The sequence below is a fragment of the Lytechinus variegatus genome, chromosome 2 (genome assembly GCF_018143015.1).
Source record: "Lytechinus variegatus isolate NC3 chromosome 2, Lvar_3.0, whole genome shotgun sequence".
NCBI classification, from domain to species: domain Eukaryota; kingdom Metazoa; phylum Echinodermata; class Echinoidea; order Temnopleuroida; family Toxopneustidae; genus Lytechinus; species Lytechinus variegatus.
In genome coordinates, this window is record NC_054741.1 from 17362623 (window position 1) to 17375356 (window position 12734).

At 36.0% G+C, this 12734-nt stretch overlaps 1 protein-coding gene across 1 annotated transcript; it reads left to right on the forward strand.

The window, feature by feature from the left end:
- Positions 1-767: 767 nt before the first annotated feature.
- On the forward strand, positions 768-8532 carry LOC121407467 (NADH dehydrogenase [ubiquinone] iron-sulfur protein 3, mitochondrial-like). Its single transcript, XM_041598549.1, has 6 exons — positions 768-865; positions 3114-3167; positions 4155-4402; positions 5213-5338; positions 6357-6476; positions 7814-8532. Exons 1-6 carry the CDS (start codon positions 808-810, stop codon positions 7979-7981), a joined length of 774 nt encoding a protein of 257 aa, XP_041454483.1. The 5' UTR covers positions 768-807; the 3' UTR covers positions 7982-8532.
- The last annotated feature ends 4202 nt before the right edge of the window (positions 8533-12734 follow it).

Sequence of the window (12734 nt, forward strand, 5' to 3'; positions counted from 1 at the left end):
AAAGGGGCCTAAGCTTTCGATCCTAGCAGAATCTTCGTCGGAGGCAAAAAAATAAATCAAGTAAATTAAAAGACAAGTTAAATCTACTGAAAAATCGAGAAATAATTACAAATAATATACTCGGACTACAGACTGTAAAAAAACAAATATTTGAGAGTCTGAGTGTGGGCAGGAAATTGCAGCAAACAAATGAGAGCTTTACAATCAACGTCAATCGTCACTATGACATCCAGATCTAATCTATTCACATTCTGTGAAATCATGATTAAGCTGAAAAATTACCCCCTTGCATTAGGCCTAAGTTCAGTCCAGTCTAATATACAGTACTGACCGGGAGTACTGATGAGGCTTTGAGGGTGTTTAGAAACGTATGTCAGTGGAATGCCATGCTTGTTTCATGTGTTTTGTAAATTTTAGTCTCAGCAAATACTCACCATTTTCTATAAGAATCATTTGGCTCATATTTTTTATTCATACTTATGAACACTTTTTTTTACCAGGCTATGCCCCGGCCACACACTGATTATTTAGACCCTATTGCTATACCAAAATCTAAACTTGATTTCTTTTTTTTATTGCCTAATTCCAGGCATGTTGAACTGTTTCCAACGGCACTCCCAAACTGTCCACCCTCTCTTGACAGGCAAATTTCCCTGGGCAAATTTATACATTTTTATGATATTGTGAATTCTATGGATGGACCCCTGGACCATGGAGCTTAATAGCTCCATATATATATCCGGATATGGACGTCGGACGGCCGGACGAATTGTAACTGTGGGATTTCGAGCCGACTCAGGTTTCACGATGGCTTCCCTTCTGTCGAGGTGCACAAATTCCTTGAGAAATCTTAGTATTTCTCATGGTAAGTTAAACTACTACGCATTTTCGTAATGCCTAGGTAATCGATGAATGTTGAGTTGTGAAAATTCATGATTTTTAAACCTAACTGAGTTTGCTGAATCGTATAGTTGATGGTTGATTGCTCATTATTTTCCTTCTTATTTTGCACTTGCTCAACCGTATGTCCCACGCATAGGGTTTCGTGTGGCCTACTGTCTGTAGTTAAAAAAATGAATTGCGGGGGTTAGCTTACCTTTAGAATCCAATGTCGTACGATATAATGTATTGTGTGTGTGATGATTCATTCTAACACTACAGTTAGTGTCCATGCTCTCATAATCGATTATGACATTGGATTGTAAAGTTGGAGTAAAAACCCCCCAAATATCGGACGCCTTTTGGACGTTCCAAAATTATCAGACGAAAATGACTCCTTCCCCACGCTAGCCAGGAGGCTCCTAGAGAGTAAAATTCATTTACTGACGTATGCTATCTCTCAACGGAGCCAGGGATTCCTTCCCATTTATCTGCGTGTACCGCCAAAACACCTGAAACTTTCGCCTCCGAGATTTCTACTTCTATTTAAGATCTAGCCCTAAAAAAATCGTAAATCTTTGTAGATGGGATACAACTTCATTTCCGACATTTCTAAGATATTGATTTCTTTTTTAAACAAGAATTCATTAGAAAACCGAGAGAAATGTTATGACAAGATGGGGAAAACTTGCCATCGTGTTTACGTCGACACCTTGATTTCATTGTCTTTCTTGGAGACAGCACGCAAATCGCGCGATTTGCGTATAGAGGGCGACAATATCATGAGCAGTGCCAACTTTTATAAAAAAATACTTGCATCTGCCATGTCATGGCGTTCGTCGTCGGTCCACAATTTCAAAATGCTTCTTCTTGGTCACTTCAAGTCCGATTTAAATTCTGTTTGCTTTATATGATAGCACTAGGTTGGGGATTCAAAACTTCGACACAGAATTTTAAAACTCACTAAATATGCTAATTAATGCGCTTTTTCAAAAATTTTTTTAAAAAGCTGCTTTTATTTGTTGACCAACTTTGATTTTTTTGCTTCCATCTGGTAGAGCTTCATGAGGTTCACCAAACTTCTACACAGAGTTTTTAAATTTTGAGTAGAAAATTATTCATGCTAATTTATGTGAAATTTATTATCACAGAAAGTGCCTCTTTATTTGTTCACCGATTTTGATTTTTTTTCTTCCATCTGGTAAAGCTGTATGAGGTTCACCAAACTTGTACACTTAATTTTGAAATTTTGACTAGAAAATTACTTATGCTAATTTATGCAAAATTAATTCATGCATATTTTCAAAATTCACATGAAATATTCTTCTTTCTTTGTTGACCGATTTTTTTTTCTTCCATCTGGTAGAGCTTCATGAGGTTCACCAAACTTCTACACAGAGTTTTTAAATTTTGAGTAGAAAGTTGTTCTTGCTAATTTATGTGAAATTTATTCATAAATCAAAGAAAGTGCCTTTTCTTTATTTGTTCACCGATTTTGACTTTTTTCCATTCCAATCTGGTAGAGCTGCATGAGGTTCACCAAACTTTTACACAGAATTTCAAAATTCTGACTAGAAAATTACTTATGCTAATTTACGCAAAATTTATTCATATTGACAAATAAATGCTTATTTATTTGTTGATCAATTCTGATTTTTTTTGTTCCATCTGGGACAGCGACATGAGGTCCATCAAGGTTCTACACAGAATTTAGAAATTTTGACTGAAAATTATTTATGCTTATTTATATAAAATTTATTCATAAATCACAAAATATGCTTCTTCTCTGTCATTTCTTCATCAATTTCAATTCTGTTTCCTCAATTTATGTCACCAATATAATTCACACAACAGTGTAAGCTGGGCTGAAATCAAATATTGTATTAAATTTGTTTGTGAGATGCCGGATGAGCTCCACATCATTGATGTGCTAGTATACCTTTATACACCTAATGCGCATAAAGTTATAAAAATATAATACTTAAAACATGAAAAATTAGAGGTTTGTTACAGACCAATCTCCTGGTGGCCATTGCAAAATCTTCCCACTTTGTGTAATACAATAGTCTTGACCTATGACTCTTTGTTGTTACATAGCTACGATGAGCTACATTATGAAGCACCATTTTATAGAAAAATTATTATTTAACAATTATTTATATAAAATTTACATTTTGGCTGTACATGAAGTATTTGGACATTGATAATTTTCTTATTTCTTTGAAATTCTCCAGGGAAATTGCTGGCCCAGAATGGTGCACGAAGTTTATGCTCCAGTACAAACAAGCGTAAGTAATACATAATTCCTATGCTCATCTTAACAATGTTCTGATTTCTTTGTTGTAAAAAGTCAGACATTTGAATCACTTCTTTATTATTTTTTGTATATAAACCATATGGAAAATCCAGCTGTAAACCTCACCATGGTTAAGATGTAAACCTTAAGTGCATCTTTCATAAAAGGTAGGAAGGAGAATCATTTATTTCAGTCAGCATTTGACCTCTTGCAATGGGTTTCTGACTCACACCGTGATTAAACTCCCTCTGTCCACTTCTTTCTGTCTTGAGCATTCTCCTCTTTAGACCAACCTTACTGCTTTCCTTCTTCAACATATTTTTCCATGCAATCTTTGGTCTTCTCTTATGCTGTCAATCACCGGATCTTATGCTCTTTTTATAAGTTCATCATCTTCCCTTCTTGACATGTGGCCTATCTATCTCAAACCACCTAAACAAACCTTTTTTGAAGAAGGAGAATATATTGAGCTTCATTTTCCTGGGGGATAGTTTGGTATCGTTTTCATTAAAAAAAAATATTATACATACCTTCTAAACTTGGGCTTTATACCGTGTGAGTAAAAAAACTTGACACCTCACAAATCCCCAATTTAAGGAAGGCATGTGTCATGAAAGCATGATTACTATATATATTTAGCCCGAAATAGTATTTTCTGCCAAATAATTTGGTACCATATTCATGTAGTATATGTTAACACTTGGATGATCAGGAGGTATTCTTTGCAGTGATGTAAATTTTGATTTGCGCCAAAGTAAGGCATGACTCCACTTAATGAATCCAGATGTCAGTGATGTCCTTCAAAGATTGCATTAAAATTTATTTCAAAACACCTTTTCAATAATTTACATTATAATTGATGAAACAGAAGTTTTATTATCAATTCTCAAGCTGATTTCATTGAAAATATGTTTAATAACTCATGTAGGTTTATGACATCATAATGTGTGAGTTGCATATATGTACTTGATATCTTCAGCCACAGTACGGCCTCGTGATGAACTCCAGAAGGGGCGACTGGTAGAGTTTGGCAACTACGTGGCAGACTGCCTCCCCAAGTATGTCCAGGAAGTCCAGGTGACCTACGGTAATGAACTGGAGGTGATGATCCATCCCGAAGGCATCATTCCAGTCATAACCTTCCTCAGGGATCATCATAATGCACAGTTCAAGTCACTCATTGACATCACGGCCATTGATGTACCCACAAGGTCTCATCGCTTTGAGGTAATACTTCACACTTTACATTGGAAGCAGCACGGCCACTTGTGTAGTGCTTTTGACCCGAGTCTTTCAATCAGAGCTTCATGACATAACATAAGTTTTGTGTTCGATTGTGGGGCTGATTTTTTTATTTGGTTGCATTGATTATTATGTAAAATCAATCATAAAAATTAGCCCCACAATCAATATTATGAGACCCTGGGTCCCATAACACCAAGGTTAGCAATGAATGGTACGCTTGATTTCTACGATTGATTGTACATTGTAGCCAATGGAATCAATCGTAGAAAAATGTACTACGATCATTGCTAAGCTTTGTGTTACGGGCCCCAGGTGTATAAATAGCGAAAAAAATCAAAATAAACGGATTGATTTGGGCCTACGTTGCAAATTTTTTTCATTACTTGACCGACAGGGCAAGTGACGAAATTTTTTTTTGTAGAGGCCTGTATATTGTATTACAGTAAATGCTACCTTTATGAAAATTTTCCATTTTAAAAACGTGTTTCTAAAAATGATATTGAACTTAGCTATTTAAAGTGATCTATGTATCTTGCTGCAAATGCAACCTATTCATGAACAGATAAAAATTAATGTGAAGCTATTACTATTAAATTCATGTTAGCTTTTTATGTGCAAAATCAATGATAGTTTAATCATTCATAGATTTAGTTGTGAGATTGACAGGATTTTAACTTGACTTTAGTTACTATATTAAAGAGACCTTTGTTATTTTGATTGATGATGATTACTCTGCTATCTACATTTTATTCTGTATTAAATTTGGCTTTTAATTGTCCTCTACTTCCACAGTTGGTGTACAATCTCCTTTCTCTCCGATACAATGAACGTATTCGTATCAAGACCTATACAGATGAACTGAGTGCTGTAGATTCATTAGTACCTGTCTTCAAAGGAGCTGATTGGCTGGAGAGAGAGGTAGGTCAAAGGTCATTTTGGGGTTATCACTAAAATGCAATCAATGATTCAATGAATACTGAATATGCATTCATCTTGATGTTGTATTGTGAGAGCTATCCATCTGAGCCCCGTAACACAGAGGTTGGCGAATAATGGCTGAATGAAATGGCCTATCAGGATTACCGTTCCAAGCAGACTAAAGAGGAACCAGTTAGAATTATTCTTTGATCTCTGCGGGGGCTCTAGTGTGTTTCCTGTCAGGTACCAATGTTTTTTTTTTGTGATGATCTTGCTACATTGTTAACTAACTTGACGTCCTGTTGTGCTCCTGCTGCGAGCTGAAAATGGGTGATTTCAAGTTCAGTGTTGTTGTTGGAAGCACATTTTGGATTGCATTTCCTAGCTCCAAAACTTATTCTGAGTTAAAATAAATAATATAGATCACAATATTCACAGCTCAACACCTAGTGAGTGACTTTTCAGGACCATCTTCATTTTATGTTTGGTTTTATACTCATGTAAAAGTTGACTGTAACACCAACACCAAGAGGTCAACACTGAACTTGACATCATCCAAGAATTTGGATTTTTTAACAATACAATGGCCTTGGACCAGTGCAAAACCTAAGAGACATTGATTTGTTTGAGCAGGAAACCTGTAGCACTAATTTTCCTGAAGTTCATTTTCTCTGAGGTTTTAAAGTTGATATTGTGTGAAAGCCTTGGTAGAAGTGATGAAATTCAAATTTTAAATCTATTTTCATGTATTTATTCATTTTCCCCCTTTTATTTGATAATTGCACCAGTTGTTGAGAAGTGCACTGGTAGGTGATGGCATCAGGCAGGCACTAGGAGATCAACCAGATAGAATCACATGATTACAAATTAAAATATTTTTATGTATGATGTATGCTTTGACAACCACTTAAGTCTGATCCTTACTGACTATTGCTTTGAGGGTCACCCTTTATAGGGAAATATTTCCCTTAGTGGAAGTTAACCAAATTATGTTTGTTTTATCAAACTTTTTTTTCAGGTTTGGGACATGTACGGTGTATTCTTTGCCAACCATCCTGATTTGAGAAGAATCCTTACTGACTATGGCTTTGAGGGCCACCCTCTCAGGAAAGATTTCCCTCTCAGTGGATTTGTAGAGGTAAGTATTCACCCGCAAGGTCAGAAAACCTCCAACAGCTTGTCACTTGTGATATGACCAAGTACCTCCTGACTAATCAACTTTTTGTACGTCCAACCCCCAATTTCCCCATTCTTCCTTTACTTTGTGAACTACTGAAGCCATGATGATTACCAATACAATTTTTTATATGAACAAAACAGAGACAAGTCATGTCAGGGAGGTCTCACATGCTAATGGTTGGACGTACATTTTGTATGGAATTGCCCCTAAACAATTTTTTCTGCATGACAATTAGTGGTGGGCAATATTATGATATAATCAAAATCATGCGATATTGAAACTGTTAAATTGAATATTTTGATAATGGTTTAATGATTGTTGATATATTGCATAACATCATATGATGAAAATATTGTCAATTATGAAAAATTAAGCACTATTAATTGACCATAAATGCTGCATTGTATTGCTTGAAACCAACTTCGAACTTTGTAAGTGGTACCCAAATGTCTGCTTTTCATTGAATAGCACCAATGACAGATTTTCTTTCAGTTCTCCCTTCTCTGCTCTCACAGAATTGCAGCTCGTAATGAACGTATAGGCCTACCATAGATTTTCTGACTTGGCGATATATCGTGTCATCAGCGATATTTTGCTGGCGATAATTGGCTAACATTGAAACCAAATATGGACTAGCACTAATGACAACTGGCTCAGGAATGTGGTTGGGGTTAGAGTGAGTGCCATAGAAAAGGTCACTTCAACTCGGTCTTTAATTCACATTTTTGTTGAATGAAGTAGAATTTTATGATTATACAAATTATGTGATTGTTTTCTACTCTCCAGACTGCCATGATTGTTATAATTGTTATAATTAGCCTGGCTTTAGCTTTTCCACATGTGGGACAATAGTTTTTGAGTTACTTTGGTTGTATACAGCAAAATATCCTCCTGGACAATTTAGTTACACCAAGCTGGCCAGCATTCTCCCACAATTTTTTTACTTTACCCTTATCCACCACAGCTCAAAGGTTACATAGTAATACAGGTCATATTATATGATACATGAAATTAGTTCTCATTGTAACTTGGAAGCAATTCAACAGAGAAAAAATAAAACTTGCCCATTAATGCATGTCAAACTGAAAATTTATAATAATATATGGGGTCATGAGGTCAGAGGTCATTGTTGTCACTGCATCTGTTAAAAAATCTTTGTGTTTAATTTTATATAAGGGTAGTCGTTGAATTTGAAGAACAAAAAACCCTCTTCAATATGCTACCTCTATGGTGTCAGATGACAGCAATAGCATGTTAGAGCTTTCATGTTGTACTCTTATTAACTTCTACCATAGGTTCGATATGATGATGAACTGAAGAGGGTAGTTGCAGAGCCTCTTGAGATGACTCAGGAATTCCGCAAGTTTGACCTGTCAAGCCCCTGGGAGTCCTTCCCTAATCACAGGGAGCCTGCACCAGAGCAACTGGAACAGGGCAAGACAGAGGAGAAGTCGGATAAATGAGGGACACCGTATTAGAATTGTATAAAATACTATAGATATATTCAGATATTAGCAGGTGCAGTGGACTGTAGCAAATACTGGGGCCCATTTCATAACTGCTTACGGTCATGGTAACTTTGCCATTATTGCAACTACCAGGGCAACCTTGATTATGATTTGCTGCTGAGCCTTGTTACCATGTTAATTGCCTTTATGGCAAAGTTACAATAGTTTAACTCTTTATGAAATGGGCCTCTGGTATATCATATGGAGATGTCATTATACATGTACTTACAATCGGTTGTAAATCTTGTACCTGGTTTGCGATCGGTGTACAGTTACCTGTACTTGCACATTTGATTGAATGTTTTATGAAACAGGGACCTTATCTTTTGATTGGTATTGATGGCAAGCCATGTGCTAAACAGTTATGATTGATTGTGAGATTGATCTATTTATGTTGCAGGGCCCATATCTAGCATTGACCTGAAATGACAGTGACGAGAGATTTTAAAGGGAGAGGTCAATACCAAATGATATGCTGTAAATACATTTCAGATTTATTTGTCAATCAAGAATGGAGTAACTTGTGTCCATATTTGGAATGCAATTAAACAGGTTTATTTGTGATGAATCTGTATTGTGAAAAGGGTATTGTGGAACAGCTACAACCTGTTTCTCTAAACCAGATTTGAAGTTGCATTAACTTAAGCTCACAACAAATAATTTCATCTGTATTCATATTTTACTCTTGGGCCCTGTATCACAGAGCTTAGTAATTGATCATAAAACCAATTTTAACAATTGATTTAATTGATTACAATGCATAATTTATTTGGTTCAGTACCAATGCATTTTGTTATATGGGAGTCTGGTACATTGACAAGTACTGTACGTGGTAGCCTCATAGAAGACACGATTCAGATTAAATATCTTTGGCCGAACTTTATGCGCAGAGAAGGAAAATGTTCGTTAAACTTTCTCAAAAAAGCTGTAATACCAAAAAATAAACCAACATTCTTGTTACGATCACCTGCAATGGGTATCATAAATAACGTATGTATTTATTGAGGGATGGGAATATTTTGAAAATGTTAAGCAGTAAAACAACTAAGAAAGTTTTCCTTTGGTATAACATTTTGTGCATGTAGTCAGTGAGGGACACAAGAATCGATAGCATTTTAAAAGTGGGTGTGTCAGTAGTTTGGTCATTGTGCTTAGTCTTACAGAAAATGGCATGGGTTATGATGTGCTTCAACAGTCTGGAGATATTTGAATAAAATAATGTATGATACTGTTATTAGTGTGTCTTGCAGATTATTTGTTCTGTGTCTGAGTCCCAGCAATTTACTACAAGATGTGACATATTGCTGCGCAGTTTGTAGTTGAAACATGGGTAACTAGTTTGACATTCAATATGAAGGTAGAGGGGATTGTGCAGTTTACATAACCTTGATGTCAATTGATGGAATCTTTCAATAATGGTACAAATTCAAACGAAATACAAGATATAGGTGTAAGGTGTGACATATTTCATACATAAACCTGTAAAAAAATAGGTCCCCTGTCAATTGCATTATTAATGTTTTATTGCAAAATACCCAAATCATTTTATATGGTTGATTAATGATAAATCTTTTGTTAATGATAGGGATAGCTGTCCTAAAAAAAAATGCCCTTAAAAATAAGTGAAAACAACATGACATGTGAGAGATAAAGGGAAGGAAAGATTGAAATAGATGAAGGGAGAAGTATAAGATGGAGGAAAGAGTATAAAGGAAAAATGAACAATGAAGGGTAGCATGTGTAAGATAAAGGAATTTGAGGTTTGAAATATAGGTAAATATGTTGAAATGATAGATTAATGAAAAGCCTTTTATTTAAAGTGATAGTTTAATAGGTAAAAGATATGGCGAGAGATGAAGGAAAGGGAAGTAGTGTAATAGATGAAGGGAAGAAGTGTAAGAGATTGAGGGAAGAAGTGTAAGAGATGGAGGGAAGAAGTGTAAGAGATGGAGGGAAGAAGTATAAGAGATGAAGAAAAGAAGTGTAAGAGATGGAGGGAAGAAGTGTAAGAGATGAAGAAAAGAAGTGTAAGAGATGGAGGGAAGAAGTGTAAGAGATGAAGAACAGAAGTGTAAGAGATGGAGGGAAGAAGTATAAGAGATGAAGAAAAGAAGTGTAAGAGATGAAGAACAGAAGTGTAAGAGATGGAGGGAAGAAGTGTAAGAGATGAAGAACAGAAGTGTAAGAGATGGAGGGAAGAAGTGTAAGAGATGAAGAAAAGAAGTGTAAGAGATGGAGGGAAGAAGTGAAAGAGATGGAGGGAAGAAGTATAAGAGATGAAGAAAAGAAGTGTAAGAGATGGAGGGAAGAAGTGTAAGAGATGAAGAAAAGAAGTGTAAGAGATGGAGGGAAGAAGTGTAAGAGATGAAGAACAGAAGTGTAAGAGATGGAGGGAAGAAGTATAAGAGATGAAGAAAAGAAGTGTAAGAGATGGAGGGAAGAAGTATAAGAGATGAAGAAAAGAAGTGTAAGAGATGGAGGGAAGAAGTGTAAGAGATGGAGGGAAGAAGTGTAAGAGATGAAGAACAGAAGTGTAAAAGATGGAGGGAAGAAGTGTAAGAGATGAAGAAAAGAAGTGTAAGAGATGGAGGGAAGAAGTGTAAGAGATGAAGAACAGAAGTGTAAGAGATGGAGGGAAGAAGTGTAAGAGATGAAGAACAGAAGTGTAAGAGATGGAGGGAAGAAGTATAAGAGATGAAGAAAAGAAGTGTAAGAGATAGAGGGAAGAAGTATAAGAGATGAAGAAAAGAAGTGTAGGAGATGAAGAAAAGAAGTGTAAGAGATGGAGGGAAGAAGTGAAAGAGATGGAGGGAAGAAGTATAAGAGATGAAGAAAAGAAGTGTAAGAGATGAAGAACAGAAGTGTAAGAGATGGAGGGAAGAAGTATAAGAGATGAAGAAAAGAAGTGTAAGAGATGAAGAAAAGAAGTGTAGGAGATGAAGAAAAGAAGTGTAAGAGATGGAGGGAAGAAGTGAAAGAGATGGAGGGAAGAAGTATAAGAGATGAAGAAAAGAAGTGTAAGAGATGAAGAACAGAAGTGTAAGAGATGGAGGGAAGAAGTATAAGAGATGAAGAAAAGAAGTGTAAGAGATGAAGAACAGAAGTGTAAGAGATGGAGGGAAGAAGTGTAAGAGATGAAGAACAGAAGTGTAAAAGATGGAGGGAAGAAGTGTAAGAGATGAAGAAAAGAAGTGTAAGAGATGGAGGGAAGAAGTGTAAGAGATGAAGAACAGAAGTGTAAGAGATGGAGGGAAGAAGTATAAGAGATGAAGAAAAGAAGTGTAAGAGATAGAGGGAAGAAGTATAAGAGATGAAGAAAAGAAGTGTAAGAGATGGAGGGAAGAAGTGTAAGAGATAAAGAACAGAAGTGTAAGAGATGGAGGGAAGAAGTATAAGAGATGAAGAAAAGAAGTGTAAGAGATGGAGGGAAGAAGTATAAGAGATGAAGAAAAGAAGTGTAAGAGATGGAGGGAAGAAGTATAAGAGATAAAGAAAAGAATTGTAAGAGATGGAGGGAAGAAGTATAAGAGATGAAGAAAAGAAGTGTAAGAGATGGAGGGAAGAAGTATAAGAGATGAAGAAAAGAAGTGGAAGAGATGGAGGGAAGAAGTGTAAGAGATGGAGAAAAGAAGTGTAAGAGATGAAGAACAGAAGTGTAAGAGATGGAGAAAAGAAGTATAAGAGATGAAGAAAAGAAGTGTAAGAGATGGAGGGAAGAAGTGTAAGAGATGAAGAAAAGAAGTGGAAGAGATGGAGGGAAGAAGTGTAAGAGATGAAGAAAAGAAGTGTAAGAGATGGAGGGAAGAAGTGTAAGAGATGAAGAAAAGAAGTGGAAGAGAATGATGGAGGGAAGAAGTATAAGAGATGAAGAAAAGAAGTGTAAGAGATGAAGAAAAGAAGTGTAGGAGATGAAGAAAAGAAGTGTAAGAGATGGAGGGAAGAAGTGAAAGAGATGGAGGGAAGAAGTATAAGAGATGAAGAAAAGAAGTGTAAGAGATGAAGAACAGAAGTGTAAGAGATGGAGGGAAGAAGTATAAGAGATGAAGAAAAGAAGTGTAAGAGATGAAGAACAGAAGTGTAAAAGATGGAGGGAAGAAGTGTAAGAGATGAAGAAAAGAAGTGTAAGAGATGGAGGGAAGAAGTGTAAGAGATGAAGAACAGAAGTGTAAGAGATGGAGGGAAGAAGTATAAGAGATGAAGAAAAGAAGTGTAAGAGATAGAGGGAAGAAGTATAAGAGATGAAGAAAAGAAGTGTAAGAGATGGAGGGAAGAAGTGTAAGAGATAAAGAACAGAAGTGTAAGAGATGGAGGGAAGAAGTATAAGAGATGAAGAAAAGAAGTGTAAGAGATGGAGGGAAGAAGTATAAGAGATGAAGAAAAGAAGTGTAAGAGATGGAGGGAAGAAGTATAAGAGATAAAGAAAAGAATTGTAAGAGATGGAGGGAAGAAGTATAAGAGATGAAGAAAAGAAGTGGAAGAGATGGAGGGAAGAAGTATAAGAGATGAAGAAAAGAAGTGGAAGAGATGGAGGGAAGAAGTATAAGAGATGAAGAAAAGAAGTGTAAGAGATGAAGAACAGAAGTGTAAGAGATGGAGAAAAGAAGTATAAGAGATGAAGAAAAGAAGTGTAAGAGATGGAGGGAAGAAGTGTAAGAGATGAAGAAAAGAAGTGGAAGAGATGGAGGGAAGAAGTGTAAGAGATGAAGAA

Excerpts from the sequence above, each read along its gene's own strand:
- LOC121407467 (XM_041598549.1), top strand. The coding sequence starts at position 808 with ATGGCTTCCCTTCTGTCGAGGTGCACAAATTCCTTGAGAAATCTTAGT. Across the intron at positions 4,403-5,212 it reads CAAGGTCTCATCGCTTTGAG|TTGGTGTACAATCTCCTTTC; the intron begins GTAATACTTCAC and ends CTACTTCCACAG. Across the intron at positions 6,477-7,813 it reads CTCTCAGTGGATTTGTAGAG|GTTCGATATGATGATGAACT; the intron begins GTAAGTATTCAC and ends CTTCTACCATAG.